We start from the raw sequence: 21,970 nt of genomic DNA, 5'->3' as shown, positions 1-21,970 counted from the left end.
TAATTTTAATTATTGAAGGACATTTTCATTGAATATAGAATTCCCGGTTGATTTTTTTTCCTTTCAGCCCTGTAAAATTCACTTTCTCTAGCTCGAATTGTTTTTAGAGAGAAATCTTAAGCTTATCCCCTGTAAATAACATGGGGGATTTTACTCTCTGCCTGTTTTAGAGATATGTCCTTTGTAATTCATTTTCGGCAATTTGATTAAGATGAGCTTTGGTTAGTTTTCTTTGTATTTATCTTGCTTGTGGTTTGTTGAGCTTCTTGGATCTATGAGTTTATAGTTTTTAACTAATTTGGAAGTATTTCAGACGTTTGTTTTTCAAGTATTTTTTTCTTTCTCCTCTCTCTCCCTCTTTCTGGAACTCCAATTACATATATGTAGGTCTGCTTAATATTGTTTCACAGGTCATTGAAGATATTTTTTTTTCAGTCTTTTTTTCTTCTTTGTGCTTCAGTTTAGAAAATTTCTAATGTTACATCTTTAAGTTTACTGATCTTTTTTCTATAATACCTAATCTGCTCTTGAGCCTATTTAATGAAATTTCATTTAAGACATAGTACTTTTCAATGTAGAAGTTCAACTGCATCTTTTTTTATAGCTGCTGCTTCTCTCTCACTATATTCTTCTTTTCCTTCACACCCTTGAGCATATTTAAAATTGGTGCTTGAAATTCCAGCATTTCTGTCATTTCTTGATCTTTTTCTATCGACTTGTTTGATTTCTGATTTATGTATTACCTTTTCCTGCTTCTTCACATGCCTAGTAATTTTTTATTGGATGCTGCACATTATGAATTTTAGGTTTTGAATGTCTGGATTTAAAATTTTTTTAAAGAGTGTTGAATCTCATTTTGAAGGGAGTTAATATACTTGCATATTAGTTTGATCCTTTTGAATCTTCTTTTTAAGCTTTGTTATGGTAGATCTAGGGTAGTCTTTACTCTAGAGCTATTTTAACCCTGCCACTAAAGGATTATCCTTCTGGAGTCTCTACCCAATGCCTCAGGTGTTCAACTAGCTCTCTTCCCCTTGACTTGTTGAAACTCAAATGTCTCCTGGCTCTGTGTGAGCTCTGGGAATTTTTTAGCTTATACCTCTCCAGAATTTATTTAACCAGCTTTGTGAAGTTGCCCCTTATGAATTTTCAGCTTAGTATTCAGAAACAGAGTCAAGGCGACATTTACAAAGACTTACTGAGCTTAAATTTTTTTTTTTTTTTTTACATAATCTCTCCTCTTAGTCCTTTGCTCCACAAATTCCAGGTGTCTCAGTCTCTCCAATCTCTGTCATCTCAGAGACTACCTTGATCTATTAGATTCTCTCCTTATCATAGTCAGGCACTTATGAAAGTGCTTTCATAAAAAAGTCCAGAGTGATCACTGGCCCTAAATAATGTTTCCTTTCTTGTAGTGTTTACAAACTTACACTTCCTATGGTCTGACATCTTAAAATAAATACTTCTTACGTTTTGTCAAATTTTCTAGTTGTTTACAATGGAAGGACAAGTCTAGAGTCTAGTACCAGTTACTCCATCACAGCTAGCAGAGGAAGTTTTAGTTTCAATCATTATCTACTCATCATGGCCAATCTTCTTTCATCTATACTCCCGCCTCCACTCCTAATCCTCCTAGATACAGCACAGAAACTATCAATTTTAAATTGACAGTGGACGGGATAATTGCAAACCCACTTATGAGTGACTGAAATAGGAGTACCACTTGAAAGTTGATTGTGTACCACAGACGCTAGAATGTACAGGTTGGGTATCAGTATCTTCTTCATCTTGCCTTCAAATCATGGTTCAGCTTATAGTCAATAAAGACACATTTTGTCGTTATTTTTAAATCATTTGAATTCACTTGTGAAGGAATTTATTAAAGTGATATTTATTTAGTTCTTCCTTTAAAAGGCCAAAATACTGTATTTGAATTATAGATTCTTAGCCTAGGTATCAGTTAATAATTATCTAAATGCTATATTCTTATTAATTACTTATGTAGCTTAATTGGTGGAATAGCTTTTAGGTAAGAAACTTTAAAGGGCTGATAATTCATCATTTGACACCTATTATTTAAATATTATCCAAATTAAGGTATTTATTAGTTAATGTTTCCCCTTAACCATTTTAATTGCATACTGTAAGTGAACTAAACATTTCCACATGTTAAAATTTCACAAAGTAGGTTCAGAAGGCTGCAAAATAAATACTATAAATGGCAGAAAGCCTTTTAACACTCTAGCCAAAACACTGACCTATTGTAAACACCTTATAAAAAACATGGGATGTATTTTCTGTCGATAGAAATGACATTATAGTAACTTTTCTTCTAGGAATGTGATATTTTTAAAAATATGTATATGTATATACATATTTGCTTTCTTAGTAAACTCAGGTAGTAGTATAATATGAGTACTAGTAGTTTATTTTACTTTAGAGGCATAATGCCAGCAATGAATGGAAAAACTTAAGCATTCACAGAATTCCTTCATTTTAGCACAAAACTAGTAAGGCAGTATGGCGTTGTAAAAAATTAGTAGAATTAAGTGGCTATGCTTTAATCCTAACTGCCAATAACTTGATGGCTTTAGTTGAGATATAATTTATTTATTGACGTGAATTCTTTTCATGGCAACAAAAAGAAGTCTTTTATCTCTACCTATCTGACACTATTCACAGGCGAAGGATGCAAATGAGTCGTTCAGTTACTAGAGATGTGAACTGCACTGCAAAGCGGTGAATGTCGTCGCGGGCTTCTACCTCCGAGTTCAGTGGTTCTCAACGCTGAGACCCAACGGTAGCATTTCGGTTGTCTTATTTTCTGGGTTTTATTTGTGTTCCCCACTCACCCATTTTTAAACATTTTGAAATTTACATACAATATAATTCACTTTTTTTTTTTTGGTGTGCATGTCTATAAGGTTTGACAATCGCATGCAGTCACCTAATCACTAAGACAGTCATTACTCAGAACAGTTAACATGGCTTCCCTAAAAACGCCCTCTTGCTGCCCCTTTGTAATTTAGCCTTCTTAGGAATCTCTAGGCTCTGGCAACCATTGATGTGTGTTCCCTGTTCTCTAGTGATTTTCCAGAATGGCACATGAATGGAATCTCTAGTGTATAGCCTTTACAGACTGACCAAAGCTGCCTTTTTTTATATATATATAATAGATATTCTGTTATTCCCTCTTTACTATCCTTAAATAGAATCCAAAGATAAAATTATCTACTCTGACACATATAATTTCAAAATAATAAATATAATGTTCTAACATGTATAAAGGAAGCAAAAAATCAACTATAAAATGATATGTGTTCAAAATGAAAATGGTTGAGCACAACTATTCTAGACCTAATAATCAATGCTTGCATCTACTTTAATGAAAAGTTTAGTTTTAAGGGAAGTGAGCAGATCACAAGCTATTATGTGTAAAAGTACAGGGAAATGTAAAAAGCAGAGGTGTGATGTGATTTTTCCAAAATGTGAATAATTCTTGGTAAAGATCCAAACAAAACTAAGTACAGTCTTACTTTTCACAGAATCTTACTATTCCCAGTAGTTGCATTTCTGGAAAATTCAGTGTATATTAAAACTGTGTGTTTACATGTAAAATGGAGCTAGGTTTCCAGGTTCAGATAATTATAAACAGGTTTTCATCTACATGAATCCCTAGTGAGGTAATCAAAAGATGTGTAGACTATGGGACAATTCATGTAATAGTCCTGTCTCATGTGTAGGAGGACATCTACCATTCCCGACTTACACCTTGTAAGAGTTCAAAGCACCCTCCAAAAAATACCCCCACAAATTTCAAAAATACCTCCTGACGGGTGGCCATTGGGGCTCAGTGGCTAAGATGAAATAACTCTCATGCCATCCAGTACTCTCATCTAGGATCAATGTTCACCAATCTTCTGATTAGCATTTGTATTCTGCACATACTCTCATACTAGGAAAGAATGTCTTAGAGTGCTGACTTCTGCATTCTAGTCTCCAGAAATATATTCCCTATAATGGAGATTAAGAAATTATGCTTTTGGTTTGTCCCAGTTCTGTTTTGAGTTTGCTTAGCCTGAAACAGTCCCTGAGATCCTGATCAACTTAGAAGTAACGAAACTGAGATTTGTCTGCACAAAATTAACTTCCTATTTTATGTTAACTCTGCCAAGATATTGTCCTCTCAATAGGTCTTACTTTCACAATTAGCTGAGCTCCCCTGAAATTTTGAATGTGCCCTTTTAAAAATTCATGAGTGCACAGTTTTAAGGTTACTATGAGCACAAATACTATTCAGTATTTTACCTAAATAAAGCCAGTCACGTAATCTGGCATGGTCTGATGTAGATTATTCCTATAAGTGGAAAGAAAATGTATCATGGTACATGGAACAATGCTTCAGGAAACTTGAGTATTCTTAAGAATGGGTGCAAGATAGAAGAATTCAACTCTTACTATGGTTATCAGTTATCAATAAAGCAACTTCCACAATTGATCTTATAAAATTCTTGGTACATGTTTTAAATTATAAGGATTTTTCATTTTTTGTTTGTGGGAAAAATTTTTAGAGTCACAATATTCTCTGAAATCTTAGTTGATATTGCTAGAGTAGCACAGATGATGAAGCTGGATCTATGTTCTCATTGTCCATTAATGGTAAAGTTTTTATTGCAATGCCCAAAGGATAAAGCAAAATTTCCTCTGGGAATAAGTTATATGGTTCCATGTAAATTAGTGATAAATGTCCAAGGCATTCATGCCATTAGAATAGTCTGAGTTAAGAGTAAATTTTTGCAGACTTCCTGTAGTAACTTGGAAGAGGCTAGTGACTTACAAGAGGGAACCAAACATAGCCATTTGTATCCAAATATTGCATTAAATCTTTCAATATATATTTAACAGATACAACATTTCAGGCACTTTAAAGCCAGAAGTATTCTTTAAGCTGAATCTGATTTGAGCAACTAATCAAACAAAGTGTTTTCAAAAACTTGTATTCAATAGATGGGAGAAGTGGGGCTATCTCAATTCCACAATCTACATTCTTTCCATTACTCTACAATGCTTCCTAAGGGTATTAAAAGCCTAAAAAGAAGGCGACATTTTGTGGAGACGATAAATATTTTGTAAACATGGCTCCAAACAGCATGTAAGTCCTTGGTTTTCTTGCAAAAATGAGAGAAGTTTTTGTAAAACTTGATTTTATCAAGCTCGTAGATAGCTAAACTTTAATAACATTCTTCGAGACTCTCGGTTATCATTAATGGGGGTATAAAACATTTTGATTCAAATTCTTTGCTTGAAAAAAGTCCATTAAATATTTTCAAACAAAGGCAAATAGCTTTATGACTTTTCCTTACTGACACATATTTATTGTAAAAGATTTAGATAATACAATCAAATGATATAAAGAAGAAAGTGAAAATCTGAAGTATCTTAAATATCTAAAGTTAATCACTGTTCACATAGTGTCTAGATATGTTAACATACAGAGACATATTTTAAACCATACTGTAATTATTCTGTTAATTATACCGTAATCACCCATGCTATTTGTACCTTTTCTATTTAAAATAATGAGGGCTTATTTTTATGTCAATAAATTCCATTATCCACCATTTTAACTTGCAGCATGACATTCCGTTGTATGCTCACTTGTTCAGTTTTGATGGTCATTGTTTCTAATTCTTTAATATTATAAAGTCTGTCAAGAACATTACTGTTCATACGTTTTATGCATATCTAATTATTTCATAAATACTCATAAGTAGAATTTCCTGTTAAGAGTATGCCTATCTAAAATGTTGATACAAGATACTATATTGCTTCCTAGAAAGATTGCACCAATCCTTACATTCACCAACAGCAAATGCCATCAATGATTTTCATCTTTGCTCTAGTAAAGGGCAAAAGAGAAAATCTCATTGTTTTTATTTGCATTTCTGTGATTGCCAGTGAAGTTGGATATCTTTTATGACTGTAGTTTTTCATTTATTTGTATGTGTATGTCAATTACCTGAAGCTTTACCCATTTTTCTATTAGAATATTCATTTTTTTAAATTTTGGCAAGAATCGCCTTATATTAAGGATTTTAACCCAACTTTTCCCCTCAAGACATCATTTATCTTTTAGCGTTGTTTCTTGTATCTTGTATAGATATAGATATAGTTATAGATTTATAGATACATATATGGATATAGATATATGGCTATATATGTAGCTATATGCATACAAAGATGTGAAGATAAAAAATATATATCTTTGGTACATATATTATATGCCTATAAATATATCTATATATACATATCTTTAGTGTTTTTGCTTAGAAAGATTGCCAAATGTTCGCTTAACTTTTTTTCTGAATGTTTCCAAACCATCACACTTTTAAGATTTTCTTTTACCAAGTGATATACACACTGGACGTCTTCATTCCACCCCTCAGCTCTTTGCCATCCCACAGCCTCACCAGACAGAGAAAGACTCAGGGAAGGAAGGAGTGAGGGTTACTTTATCGTGGTAGCAGTCACATTCCTACTGACGCTCAAACAATTTTGTCAAAAGGATAGCTGAGAAGGGTGTGTCTGCTCCTGCTCCAGGCTAAAAGGCCCCATCCAAGCTAAATGTCAACATTGTCTTGCTGCTTTTTGAAGCACATTCTGAATTAAGCTTCTTCATATAGTACTTCTGTTACTCATGGACTTTTCCATTGCTTCAGGAGTCTGTGCCCTAGAATGTCTATGTCTGTGATAACTTTCTGGATATAGAAATGGTTGAAGAACTAGAACTCAGATTAGCAAATAAGTCAGAGAGAAGAGAGAAGAATCAAGGGAGAAAGGTTCATAATTCTCCGGAGGCTTCAGAGATCAGTGATCACAATAAGAAAATCCTCCCATTCCTCTGTCCCGAGGATGGTCTCAGATCTACAGGTGAGCGATTAGCTCCACACCCAGGCCTTGAATCTTAGCTATTCAGACCACTGCTATTCGAACTCATAAAATACCAGCTACTGGTGGGGATTTGCCGTTTACAAAGTGTTTCACATAAATTATGTAGTTATTGTTGCAATGACACATTTGTATTCTAAATTCCTCTTTTGTGTGTGTGTGTGTGTGTGTGTGTGTATTTGTAGAATTTCTTTATTCTGGATAAAAGTCCTATACATCCAAGTATCTTCTCCTACTCTATGGCTGGTCTTTTCACTCTCAATCCTATCTTTCAATAAATAAGTCAGAGGGAAGAGAGAAGAATCAAGGGATGAAGGACTACATTTTAATATAGTCCAATTTACCAATTTTTTTTCTTTTACGGTTAGTGCTTTTTGTGTCCTGAAGAAACATCAATTCTTTTTATTTCTTTATAAAAATTTTAAACAAAGTTAATGGACTATAATTGATATATAAGAAACTGCACATATTTAAAATGCATGATTTAAGCTTTTGGGGGTGGTGGACCGTTATCTTGATTGCGATGATAGTTTTGTGGTTGAATACATATGTTAGAACATCAGTTTTAATAGTTCAATAATATCTCACTCTGTGAAGGTAGTCTAATTTGTTTTCCATTCCTCAAATTTTGGGCCATAAAACTGTTTTTCTTTTTCCTCCTATCATAAAAAATAGCTCTGTTAAGTGTCATAACAGCAACAGCATGGGTGAACAGAAAATAATGGATATGGTTTGCGGAAGACAAGACACGCTAGGTTGCTTGGCAATGCCATCATGTGAGGAAAGGAGCAAGAGTGTTGCCTGGGATGATGAAGAATACCCAAGCTGTGCTGTGCTTCAGTAATGAGCTGTCATGTGTTGTGATGTACAGTTCTTAAGTGTTAAAGTATGCAAGCAGCATAGCAAGAGGTGCTGGCTTAAGGTTTTGACAGCTGCCTACTTTAGGAGAAACTGACTGAAGTAGAAAAAAACGACCTTTCTCTCTTCTCAAAATTAATTTTAATAAGAGTTTATTTGAGTCAACCTGATGACATATGCCAGGAGCAAGATCTCAAATTCCCGTCTGCTCATTTAAAAAAAAATCAGGAAATATTTGTGCATTAACTGCAAATTATTCCCTAGTCCCAGTTCCACTCTCCATAGATAACTCCTGGAACCTTCTGGAATGTAACCTTTTAGATATTTTCTATGCAGTTTTATATACACATAAACTACACACAGAGAATTATTTTAGAAACAGGATTGCATTTAAAAAATGCTTGGCAACTTGCTCTTTTCACTTCCTATCTAGGTGTCTCCCTTTTCGTGCCAGTGTCCTTGAAGAGATACCCTCCTTCTCCAAATAAAGCTCAGGGTGCAGCTGATATGACCTGGTCTCTGTCTCAACAATTGTAATCACCGAGATAGTTCTAGCTGAGACCACCAGGAAGAGCAGACAGCAGAAAGGGTACTGATGAGATCCCTCTCTTAACCTATAGCAGGCTTTGCCTTGTTTCCACAAAACCACTCTTCCATAATGAGAGCTGGCTTCAGTCTCCTCAGACACCTTCCCCCTGCCTGTCCCATTGCTCTTCCTCCAGGCCAGGAGTAGCAAACTCAAAAGCCTATAGAAACCCCAGAAGGCCAAGTAGATGAGTGAAGCAGGCTCTGTAGAAAAGTGCTGCAGCTCTAAGAAGTGCAGAGTACTACTAACCCTGTTTGAATGGCAGTCCTGACTCATACCACTACTCACATGCTTCCTCTTGTAAAGAAGGAATATTGCCAGGTTTCTAAATTTTCCTTGAAAAAGCCACGAGAAGCCAGAAAAGGCTTTGGGAAGCTAGAAATCCAAATGTTTGAGAGAAATTTGATTTTCAAATGTCAGCAGCTAAGTGTTTTTGAATGAATCTAGGTCTTTACCTTTTATTTTTAAAACAAACTTAATTTTTAAAACAGCTTTAGATTTCCAGAAAAATAACAAAGACAGTACAGAGAGTTCCGATATGCCCTATACTCAGTTTTCACTATTATTATTAAAATTTTACATTAGTATGGTATATTTATCATAATTAACGAGCCAATATTAATACATTATTATTAATAGTTTATTTAGATTTCTTTAGTTTTTATCTGATGTCCTTTTTTCTGTTCCAGGATCCCATCTAGGACACCACATTGCATTTAGTTGTCATGTGTCCTTAGGCTTCTCCTGGCCATGAGGAAGTTTCTCAGACTTCCCTTGTTTTTTATGACCTTGACAGTTTTGGGTGTTGTTCTTACTCATTTTAATAATTCCAAATGCTCTTCAAGGGCTGAGATCATGTTTTGTTTTTCATGTAGTTTTGTGGGGGGTTTTTTTTCTGCACTTGTCTTTTCTGTACTTTCTAGGACAGTGTCTTGCACAATATACGTGTTTAATAAATCTTTGCGGAAAGAATGAATGAGTTAATAAACAAATAAATGAATCTGCCTGCAAGTGTAATTGATGAGTATAAATTACATAAGGAAAAGAAGGAAAATGAACTAGAAAATAAATGGTAGAATTTCCAAACTAAAAGAAGTTGACTTGTAATACCTCCTAGCACATTATTTCTAAATTTTTACAATATGCAAATAAATATTGTTACATGTTTCTTTGAGTAGAGAAATTTTTTAAATATGAATGTATTCAAAATGAAAAAAATATACTTTCACTGCTCCTTAATAACCGAAAGGAGAGTCAAGCCTGATTTAACCTTCCCCCCAAAAGATACATCCTATTACTCTTGAAAATATCTGACTGGTGTATAGTATAACATATGTTCCTTCCTTCCTTTTAGAAACCAAAAGGGTTCAAATCCAACATATTTTAAGGAGCATTTTTCTCTCTGTATAATAAAATACAACTTTTCTAACTGTCCACTGTTGGGAAGAAGTGAACAGAGGTCAACCATTCTGGAAGGAAAAATAATTTCTTACAGAAAGATATATTACCATTATCATCAACATCAAATTCAGCTTCTGCAGAAGAACCTCATTCAGAGGAAGTTGAATTACTAGGAAATTTAGTCCCTCTTTTTCTCTACCAAAAAGTACATTTCATGAAGGATTTTTCTCAATTACCATTATTTTGTTAGAACAACCTGTAGAGGGCGTCCTTGCACCAAGAGCCATAGGAGTTTGAGCAATACTAAGGGAAAAAAACTTTCTATTAAAACCACACTTTCTGGAGTCAAACAAAAATGTCTATTGTGTTGTGAAATTATCGTCTTTAACTGGGAGACAACTGGAATTCCAGCGCTAAAATGCTTTAAGGGTTGCCCAGTGTATACAAATACATTATATAAATGAATATTCCGAGATAAAAACATGAAATCTTTGAAAAGAGGTAACTATTTTTATTTTAAAGCAAGAACGGTTGTGAAGCTTTGAATGCGAACAGACTTATATGATTTACTTATCAGTATAAGGTTTAGCAGCTAAGAGAATGGGCTTTGAAATTAGAGTGACTGGGATTTGAACCCTGACTCTGTCAACTCACTGGACCTTTTCGAGCCCTATTTCCCCATCGGTAAAATGGAAATAATTATAGTACTTATTTAAAAGAGTTACGAGGATTAGGTAAGCATTTCAGATAAAAATACTTTTAAAATTAAGATACTGCAAGTTCAAATAGTCATAGTTAGACTTTCCCAATTCTCTTCAAAGATCAATAGTTGTACAGCTGAAAATATTTCATAATTAGAACCGCATATTTTGCTCTTTTTAGTAACTTCTTATGACCTAACATTTATTTAACTTAATGCATGCACATGTTCTGTTTCTCCTCTGTTGTTTCTGTTTGGTTTTTCCCTCTTGGGATGCTTACTACCCTACAAAGCACTGAGTGAAACTCCACGCCCAGCCCCAGACACATAACCCTTGGAGCATTTGTCGCAGCATCTGGGTGCTAAAGAACAAAGAGAAGTAAACAACCCTTTTCTGAGTCTGAAATCTAAGTTGTTGTTGTTGTTATTGTTTTTAAACCTTTTGCTTCCATTTTCTTTTGGCATCCAAAGGATTAGGTAGGGGCAAGTTAAGTCCTTCCTGCTGGGGTCGATTAGGTGTGTTAGGCTGTAGCTCACTGCCAGCCAACTACTCTTGCCATAGGCAAGGCCACAGCCTTGGTCCTGTCCTCAAGCGCCTGTGATTTCTGTACCAGCGCTTGCCACCAAGTTCCCTGAAACACCAGCAAATATAAAGATATTCGCAACTTTTAGGAGCCCTACCCCCACGCGTTCAGGTATGCCTGTTATCCAGAGCCCAGGGAACTCTTTCTGGTGCTGCTGGTTAGCAGGGAGACAAGCTTCCCCAACTGTGAAAAAGCCCTCCCTGGTGTCTGACAAGTGCGGAATGAAAGCCCTGCGCCCCAAGAACAGTCAAGTGCCTACAAGCAGCGGGGATGGTGGAGTCTCGGGTTTTAAATGTATGAGAACGCGCAAAATGTCAGCATAGCGCGAGTCAGCATAGAGTTTGCAGAGAGAGGAATGATAGTGGCGGAACGCAAGAAGTGGGAGAATATCTGCCTTCTTTTAGCACTGGGGAAGAAATGGGAGTCGTCGTCATCGTCGTCATCGTCATCGGCGCTCAGTCAAGCCCTGCGATGTCAGTTCATCCCATTTTCCTTCCCCCATGCCTCCCCTAGCTGGAGGACCAGGCGAGTGTCGTCCCGGGGGTTCCTCTGAGCACCCTTCTCCGCAACCGCCTCTACCACGCGCCCCCTTTGCGCGCTCTCCCACTTTGTGCACCGCAACCTGAACGCAGCCTTGTGGCGGAGTGGTGGGGAGTTCCCGCGCCGCCCCGCCCCTGCACGCCCCGCAGCGCCCACCAGTGGCTGCCGGCTGGGTCTCGTCTCTCCTCGCTCGCACCCCACTCTTCCCGCTCTTCCTCTCGCTGTATTTAACCCTCTGACTGTTGGCCTCGCCGTGAGTGCTGGCTTCTGCTGCGTTGCCAGTCTTGCGTCTCTGCCGTCCCCTCTCTCTCCCGTGCCCCCTCCTCTTGCCCTGCTGGCGCCCGCTCTTTCCCTCCCTCCTCCTTCGGCTCTCCCAGGCTCACTGGCACCCAAGCGGAAGACTACACGCCCTGCCCTCTACTAGAGAACAGCTCCGGCTGAGGGACAACTTAACGTCTGCAGTTTGGGTAGGTGCAGCAGGAGTTTCGGCAGCGAAAGCCACCACCCGGGAAGTCCGGAGTAGCATGGCCCCGAGAAGCACTTTCCTTGCTGCCACGCTCCGGCTCTGGAGCATCCTCCCGTGCCTGCTGGTACTGCGGGCGGAGGTCGGGCAGCCGCGCGAGGAAAGCCTGTACCTATGGATCGATGCTCACCAGGCACGAGTGCTCATAGGTAAGGCTCCAGCGCCCGGCACCTCCTCCTGACCGTCTTAACTCGCTCTCCAGCTCTTCCATTAAAGGAGAGATGCATGCATTTTGTATGTTTTTAAAACTTAATTTCTAAGGAAGATTGCTCCCTCTTCTAATTAGCCGTTTTCTATCTGAAAGCATATAAACGTCTCTCTCAAGAAACCTGATCCTATCTAGTGTTCTGGTGGTTCTCTTGCTAGTTTCTATAAGCTTACATTTTGAGGTGGACCCAGCATTTGTTAGCACCAGTTAACTCTATGTCCACTCCTTTTCCCCTAAAACCATGTGCCTGTTGGCATCAGCTTATTACAATCAGAGAAAATTAATTGGTACCAAGGCAGGTGCTTTGTGAAAAGAAATAATCCATACTAATTCTGAAATGTTCTTTTTTGCACTCAGTTGCTGATTTGGATTCTTTTAAGCTCACCTGGTTTGATAGATTTTTTTTTTTTTAATTTCTTTTAAACCCAGGATTTGAAGAAGATATCTTGATTGTTTCAGAGGGGAAAATGGCCCCTTTCACGCATGATTTCAGAAAAGCACAACAGAGAATGCCAGCTATTCCTGTCAATATCCATTCCATGAATTTTACCTGGCAAGCTGCAGGGCAGGTAAGTTCTAATAACCAGAAAGGGTGGAGAAAATGACCCTTTAATATTTCCACTGCCTACTGCCAAGTAGAAATAATACTGTATAGTACGTAGTCTGGTACATTTTTACAATTTTTAAGAGTGATTTCTCATCTGATCTCCAAACCAAATAAAGAATTAACTCTCATGTATTTAAATATGTCACATAAATTAGAGATTCCCAAAAGAAAAGGGTAAGCAATGTGCCTAAGCTCACTATTTTGATAAGACTCAGTGTCTTCAGGCTGCTGGAAATATAAAGACCTCAAATACCAACATCATGTCTTTCTGTGGTCATTGCTATTAAAGTTTCACATAAGATTAAAAAATCTTTTTTTCCATAGCATATACTAATCACTTGTGACCTTTATACTTTACAACCAATTTTAAAGTCTATAAGTATTTTTGACATTGTATATTTGAAAAAATTGGTATGTTGAATGTTATTCATCGGAATGATATGAATGCTGTATATCTCTGGTAGAAGTCCACAGAGTCAAAAAGTGTTATATAAGAACATTTGTAAAATGTTGCAGGCTAATGATTTTTTTAAGTTACCATTTAAATACTTTTATATGGGAAAAAAACCTGCAATGTATTTTTTATAAAGAAGCATTCCTTTTATTTCCTAGCACATTAGCATCTTTTATATGTTACTTTTTGTACAGTTTCAGTGTTATAAAAATGACCTCTAATCAAATGACCTCTAGTGACAAATGGTAAGTAAATTATTTTGCTCATTAGTTGGTAAAGTATGTCTACTATGAAAATCATTGTAATATTAATTAAAATAACATTTTCAGGTATTTTTTATTGTAAAATTACTTAAATGGATATTTTCATGAAGAATGTAGTTCAGAAAAAACACTTTGTAACAAGTAACTATTTTGAATTGAGAAATCTCTTTGGTTCCCTTTAATTAACTGTTATAGCATGGGCATGACCATTTTAGCTGTCTTTTCCCTTCAGATCTGTTCTCTCATCTTTCTTTTCTAAGGTAGATGAAATCTAGACCCTTTGACACTTCCACTATTGAACAAAAAAAAAGATGGTTTGGATCCACTGAAGTTCATAAAAAGACGGTCATCTATTCTAATACTCCCATTTTGCAGATAAGTTCACTGAGGCTCTTACCGCTTTATAGGGAGGTGACTCCTTTTCTTTCTACAATTCTCTCTTTTTAGATACTTTTTGGACAATTAATTTTAGCATATTGTGAAACCAGTAATAAATCAATGAATGGCCTTTTATTACTGCCTCTTCATTTCATTTGAACCTGTTTACTTGTGTTTGACCACTGTCAGATGGGATCAATATTAATTCCATGTTTTAAAAAAAGAACATATTCTTTACCTATATTTTTATGGGTTCATAAGAACCATTAGAAGGTAGCTTGACTTGCACCTTTGCCTCGCTGAAAGGGTTTGATAACTGTAGGAGAAGCAGAAATTGTCATATTAATTTATTATCTATTTATTTATTTTCCATGTGAGTTTGTCTTCTGAAGAATGGAATTTGAAGCAAAGGCTTAAATTCCACATTTTCTACCCTGTTGCTTTATAGCATAGTGTGTGTTTGCAAACATTGACATATTGTTGAGTACAAAATAGGATTGCATAACAATCTCAGGAATATTTCTTGTAGGTGATTAGAGAAGATGGTGGAACTGGCATGGAAATGAAGCTTTTAGCATCTTTTTTCTCTCCTATTTGGGTGTTGATCACCCATGTGGATTATCTCATTATGCAGGACGATATTAGCACCTCAATTAAATTATCTTGCTCTCTGTGCTCAGTCTGCTCTGGATAGATTACCACAGGTATCTGTGAAATTGGGTGTCTGTTTATCTTAAGGGGAGGGTAGTGAAGAGGTAGGATCTTCACAATGCCAAACAGCAAGATTTTTAAAGTATTATTTAAATTTGACTCATTTTACTCAATAAAGTTATGTGATTCTAGCACCATAATTTTTAAAATGCATGGAAAGTTTGAAGACAGCAAAAATAATGACTTTAATGCCAATTAAGTATTTTGAAGGGCATCTCTGGCTAATGCCAAACCACATCAGAACATCTACATGGAAATGAAAAGTTCATTCCATGATCAGTTTTTCATCAAAATAATGTCAAACATTTAGAGATTTCAACAGAAGCAAAATACATAGCTGATTAATGAAAATTTAAACTTAATATTTAAGAGTTTTGGCAACACGTGGAGAAAGCTAAAATAACTTTAGGATTGAAGACCTCGTAGAGGCTGTAGGTGTTATCTAATTCCAGTAAATTATAAGTCCAGTAACCTGAGGTGTTCTTGTAGCCATTTAAAATAATTTTCATTTTTTTATTTCAAACAAATGCAAATAAAAATTACAATGAGATTCATTTTTCCACATCATGTTGGTCAAGTTTTTTAAAAGTGTTTTTCGTATGTGACGAATTGTGCGTATTCGTATGTAGCCGATGCCCGTGTTAGCCTTGTTCTTTGCAGGACAAGTCAAGTCTGATGGCAAAGGGCTAGAAATAAATCCTTTGGGAAATTTTACTTTCAGAGATTTGTCCTAAGGAAATAATCATGAATACGAATAAAAATTTAGGTGCAAGACTATTCCTTATTGTGCTATTTATAAAAGAAAAAAAAATGAATAGAATGTAGAAGTCCATTGACAGCGGTAGAAGAATACAATGAAGCATTAATAATATTCTAGACATCTACTCAATACCATGGAAAGATGTTCATGACAAATTAAGTCAGTAGTCTATAACAGTATATTCTGTTGGATTCCATTACAAAATATGTAGGCAGACACAGGAAAAAAATTGATAAATGTCTGATCTTCCAAGGTGTTAACATTAGTTACAGCTGCATATACTATATTTTGCTTTTTTCACAATGAATGTGGATTGATTTATAATTTAAAAAATCATTTTACATTAAATGTGTGTAAAAAGCTATGCTTTCAAGTTTAAAATTGTATGATATTCTGTATTATAGATTACTTATGTTTATTATCTAGTATTATTTTTACACTACACATCACTCAACGAAATGATAAAACATGGTTTTCATGGCTGATCATAACTATGGAGCCCAAAGAATTCACTAATGCTTGTTGGATTGTCAGCAGTATCTTCGGAGATTCCTAAAAATCTGTTTTAGAAGGCTTTCCTGCCTGAAATCAAATTGACCTCTTTATTTCTTGAAATCCTCATTTTCCATAGAAAACCCTGTCTCGACTCTATCTCCCATTTAAAATACTCATTTTCTGAAATGCCCTTTCTCAAGGCTTTTAGATGAGAGAAGAATTTCTGCTAAAGAGGCTTAGGCTTAAAGGACTTTTAGTAATTAAGGGAAAATACTCTTGTTACTGTATATAACTTTTAACAGTTGATATTTTTCAATGAGGCATTCCTTATACTAAATTTTTCCTAAATTGAGACAGGTAGGGGTCATGAGCAACCATTTTAGTTTTCTAAACTACACACTAATTAAATTTTTTATTTGGAAAATAAACCTTTCTAAACCTACTGGCTTTCGAATAAAAGTTTAATGAGAAATTTTGTTAGACAAATCTGAATTCTAATATTAGGACACCACTGCTGATTTCCATATGAACCAATTTGGTATTAGGCCAAAATTTTTTTATTTATATAGACCATCCAGTAAATGTGTTTTTAATAAAATCTTATAAAATTTATAAAGATCATAGAGACCTGACCTTAATAACTATAATATATTCTATCACCTGAATTACGATGCTAAGGTACTATGAATCTAGGGCTTAGTTAATGGAGCATCTCTTTTTATGTTGGCTCTCTTTTTAGCAGTGATAATGGATTTACATTGAGCCATTTATACTAGTTTTCCCATCTCCTTGTGACCAAATGCCTGGCTTTCTGAGATGGTTGGCAAGGGTTGGGGTGAAATTGATGTCTATGGAATAGAAATTCTCTGGGTGAAGATAACTGGCCAATATTAACTTCAAATCCACCACTTGGATTACTATGCAAGCTCTAACCACCAGCATCAACAGGTCCAGATTTAGAATAAGCTTTTTATCATGTATATTGGTCGCAGTTCTTATAACCACTAGAAGTCAGTGATATAGTTGAATTTTTCTCAATTTCAAGATATTTAAAAACAAAAATTAAAAGTGTTTCTGTGGATACAGGAAAGGAAGAAGAGAATTTTGTTTGCTGCTCTGAGGAGGTGGGTGGTCATGTGTATATTATAGAAGAATTGATTTTATTGGGTTAAACTGCAGAAATATGCTTCTTTGTTTTATGTGTAACCATTAAAATAGGAAATATTAGATATGCTGAAGGCAAGTGTACCAAGTGAAATATTTTCCAACTTGTGTGATTAATCATAAATGTGTTCATAATCCTTTCTAGCTCTTTGTCATTTAAATATAAAACTTCTTAAATAATTGGAAACTGCCAAAAATAATAGCAATAAGAAGAATACAAAAGCAAATATAAGCAAAGCTTGAGAATTTTGCCTGGACAGTAGTGTCTTTGTGAACAATTCCTGTCAGTTGTACCCGAATTCAGCTTTCAAATGAGGAAAATACCATTGGGGGAAAAATAAGTAAGTCAGAATCAGGTTGTTTTCCTGACAACTAACTGACATTTTTGCTAACTTAAAAAAAAATAGAATCTCTCTACTGACATGTTTCTGTAATATCAATTGGATAATCTAATTCTGTCATTAAAATGTCCCTAAAGCTCCAGATAGCTTGTTTTTGCAGTGTAATGTTTTATATGATGTAACACTAGTCCCATTAGATTGGTTGCAGTTTGCAGTCTCAAATTTCCCATTGGACTGACTGAGTTAAAGAAACCTGTATTAAATTTTTTCCCCCCTTCTTTTCTCCCCTTGACAACAATCGAAGAAAAACAATAATGAATTTTAATTCAAGTACCTCCTCTCCCTCTTCAAAGGAGCTGCCAAATACCCTTAAACACCTCCTTCCAACTCTGAGGTTATGGTAACACTTATTATTATTATTATTTAAATCCCTTAATGTATACTGTCCACATTTTTTCCTAATGGAGTTATGATTGTTTTGGTAGTTACAGCCCAAGTGGCTGCATACCTTCGCACTCCTGGGGTTTGCCCGTCATACCTTTGAGGTGGTTTTATGTCACTGAAATGGAGGAAATGCCTTGTTTTTTGACCTTCGTTCCATGGTTTCAAAGTGGGAATGTGAATATGTTTACATACTGTGGGCATGACTTTTTAAAGAAGGTACTCATATCAAAAGCACAGCTTTAAACCTTTAATGTTTAGATTCTGCTATGCTGTGTTGTTTTGCAATGCGGTGTTGTGGACATGCCACTAGGGATCAAAGAGTAATTCTGCAGAGAAACCATTTCATTTAGCAAAGCAGGCATGTGCCAGCCATCTGTTGTATCTGCTGATAGAAAACAGCAGTAAGTTTCTCAAGCTTTTGCCAAACTTTTGTGCTTAAAGGAGATGAGTTACAAGGTACCTTGTAAGCCACATCTGGTTCTATAGCAATTTACATGGCATAAATGTAAACTCCACTACGTCTTCCTTACACAGTGGTGTAAAGGCGCGTAAACAGACTCTTCACTGTTATCTTCCTTGTTTATTCCTGACTGTAAAATGCTTGCACAAATGAAAATCTTTTGCTGTGGTGAAGTAGAAAGGTATGATATTCAATAAAGCATTTTGTTTTGGATTAAATTTATTTAACTTATATGTCCTCGATGAATAGGGCGGGTGCTATGAGGAAAAAACTTTGGGGATTAAGAGTCTAGTGAAAGTGTCCTTCATCCTGTAGCTGAAGCTCTGGGGAAGCAGGCACTGTCAGATTAGGCCTTCTTTTGCTGCAGTAATTTAACCAACTTGCCCCACTTGCCAACATGGAAGTAACTAGGTTACATTCCCATGAACCCTTAGTAGATGGGGAGTTGTTCTCCCATGTAGCATTTCTCTCTGCCTCAAGCACTCAGTCAACAAATGCAGACATGTGAGCTAGTCACATCGAGCATACAAAGAGGATTAAACATGGTCTCTGCCCCCAGGGAGCTCATAGTCTAGAAACAAATATTGATCACGCTCACCCAAATGAGGTTAGAAAGTATAGAGTTGGCTGAGAGCAGAAAGCAGGCTACTCTTTTTCCCTGCCTTGAGGAGGGAGGGAGCTAGGAGCTCATCACTGAGCTCACTTAAGCAGGTGTTGTCTGAGTTAATTCCTGAAGGATGCACAAGCATTCATCAGATGGGCAAGGGAGGGAAATGACTTCCAGGTGGAGAGCTCAGCTGTTCTAGTGCATGGAGGTCTTAAAGGGGAAGATATATTCTAGGTAACCATGTAGGGGATTCGTATCTCATCTGAGAGGTAATGGAAATTCAATGGAGAAAACATTAAGGTCAAATAATGGAGAAGGGTTCTGAGGGAGGAGAAAAAGGAGGTTTCTCTCTTCTTTGCTGTGAGAAGAATGAACTCAATATCTTGCAAGTTTGTCCCAAGGCTTTTCCACAACCATTATTTAGCTCTTCTTTCTTACTAAACTTTTGGAAGAGTTTGTGATGATTAGCATCAGCTCCAGTTTAATTTTTTTTTAGGTGATTAGGACATGGAACTATAAAAAAAATGACCTTCTTTTTTTTTAGTGCATTGTACAATAAAAAATATATTTAATTTTCTAATGGAACTTAATGTAAAGCAAAACTTAAATAAGGAAAGTAATATGGAACTTAATGTAAAGAAAATAATATGGAACTTAATGTAAAGCAAAACTTAAGTAAGGAAAATAATATGTCGATTTGAAAAAGAATTGACTTAGCATCTATTCTTAACTCCTATACTACCCTTTAAACGATCACGAGAAATACAATAAAGGTATAGAAATTATGGTTGGCTGATGATCCTTCGTTTAAGTAATGAAAGGTTGAATGCTGGAAATGGATTTATTTAAAATAAGCCTGCTTCTTTAGTATTCTATTTTCTTTTGAAACTTATTATTAGTTAAAACTCGAAACTCACAGGACAACTTCTGTTCTTCCCTGTTTTTCTCAGATAGACATATGGATGTCTATCCTTCTGAGCTGTACATTTTGTCTTCTTTTTGAATTTTATAGACCAATTTAATTAAAGACTCTTGGAAATTTTCAGGCATCTTTTGAAACCCATTCACCTGAACAAAATATCACTGGGCTGCTGTGTGATGTGGGTCTAGGACAAAAAGACAGATTAGGGAGTAAGTTCTTAGCCTGCAACATTGGAAAGGAGATGAACCCAGTCCTTGCTTAGCTGCTCCTGCCAGAACTCAGATCATGCCCTGGGGGCAAAACATGATTAAGAAACAATTCCCTACCCTTGAGAAAATTAGAAGCTAACCGAAGAGTCAGATGTATATAAACAGGTCATCTTAATAATTTCTGTTAAGTGGTATTGTAGAAGAACTGAGGCATTCTCAGGTTATAATGAGCACACAGAAGGGAAGTAACTCCAAGCTAAGTCTGACTAGAGATAGCCAAGCAAAAACCTGAAAGAGGGGATGGTTTTTAGGGAACAGAAGTAGCTTGAGGCAAGGCATACAGCCCAGAAATACATTATTTGGGAGAACTAGTACTTTGGTGTGGCTGGAGTGTATGTATTAGGTAAGAAGTAGAGAAGTAGGTAGGGGCTAGGTCCTAAAGGACTTTCTCCAGCATTAAGGCATTTGAGACTTACTCTATAAACAATGTTGAGTCAATCCATGGAAAAGTATAAAGCAGAGAACAATGGGATCAGACTTACATATTTAGATCATCTTGTTTGCAGGACGGAGGATAGCTCTGAGGGGAGTTGACTGTAAGGAGAAAGGTCAGGGGAAACATTTAGGAGATAACAATCTGAAAGACTTGGTGCTAGAGAGAAGGAGAACCTCATTTCTTCCACTCTCTGCTTCACTAACTTGGCGGTAGCCTTGTTAGCCTTTCTGCCCCCTACCCCCAAGCTCCTCCTTCCTGCCTCAGGGCCTTTGCTCATGAAGTTCCCTCTGCCTAGATGCACTCCTGTCAGATTTCTATGTGGCTTACTTTCTCGTTTCTTCCATGTCTCATCAAATGTCACCTCTTCTAAGAGACTTTCCCTGATTCCCCTCTCTAAAACAATAACCACCCTTTCTTCATCACTCTGAGTCTCCTTCTCTGATGTATATTTTTTATGGGACTTAATATAATGATAATATTTGATTTTAATGAGAGCAAGGTCTTTGTCCTGTTAACCATGTAGCTCCAGGAACAGCTCTCGACACACAATAAACAATCAATAACTATTTGTTGAAGGAATGAATACATTAAGTAGGTCCCATTATTATTCGCATTTGATAGGTAAAGCAACTGAGGCACAGAAGAGCAAAGGAAATGGGTGGTAAGAGGTAGGACTAGGATCCAAACCTAGGCAGTTGGGATTCAAAGCCTTTGCTCTTATAAGTGCTAAATAGAGGTATGAACACAGAGGGAGCTCTGGGAACACAGAGGAGGAAGCAGCTAATTTTGGCTGAGGAAGTAGGGAGAAAACTTCATCAGAGAAGATGGAACAATTGAACAGGGACTTGAAGGACATGCATGAAGCTATTTAATCAGCTGAGGCAGGAGTAAGGCACAGGAAGAAGGGCTATGAAAGTCGGAGGCAAAGAAGTTGTGAAAATGCATTCTGGGATAGGCTAATGGTGCCTAAGACTAGGCCTTGATGTGTGGAAGGAAGGAAGTTTAGGAAGATTATGATGACTTCTGTGTATGCCTAGTTGTCTTATAGAAAATGGAGAGCCGTTGAAAGTTTAAAAATAGATGATAATGTTATATCTATACGAAGGGTGATTTTGGTGGCAGATGGAGGATAGATGATGGGGAACCTGGCTGAAGAGTAGAAGCCAATTAGGAAGTAATTTAAGATACCTCAAGAGATGACAAGGGAGTGAACTAAGGCAGGCAGTGGGAGAGAGAGGAAGGAGCAAACTCCAGCAGTATGTCTCTGTAATTGACACAACTTATTGAATGTGGGCATTATGGAAATGAGGG

General features: G+C 36.4%; 1 protein-coding gene across 1 annotated transcript in view; it reads left to right on the top strand.

Annotated features, from left to right (window-relative positions):
- Positions 1 to 11,796: 11,796 nt before the first annotated feature.
- Positions 11,797 to 21,970, top strand: part of WIF1 (Wnt inhibitory factor 1) — a 59,895-nt gene continuing 49,721 nt past the window's right edge. Inside the window, exons 1-2 of the mRNA XM_039865917.1 lie at positions 11,797 to 12,289; positions 12,778 to 12,917. Of these exons, the coding sequence (XP_039721851.1) occupies positions 12,142 to 12,289; positions 12,778 to 12,917 (288 nt within the window). The 5' untranslated portion in view covers positions 11,797 to 12,141. The remainder of the gene's footprint in view (positions 12,290 to 12,777; positions 12,918 to 21,970) is intronic.

The sequence above is a fragment of the Pteropus medius genome, unplaced genomic scaffold, assembly GCF_902729225.1.
Source record: "Pteropus medius unplaced genomic scaffold, Ma_sr-lr_union100, whole genome shotgun sequence".
Classification (NCBI taxonomy): domain Eukaryota; kingdom Metazoa; phylum Chordata; class Mammalia; order Chiroptera; family Pteropodidae; genus Pteropus; species Pteropus medius.
This window is presented reverse-complemented; position numbering and strand designations above follow the sequence as displayed.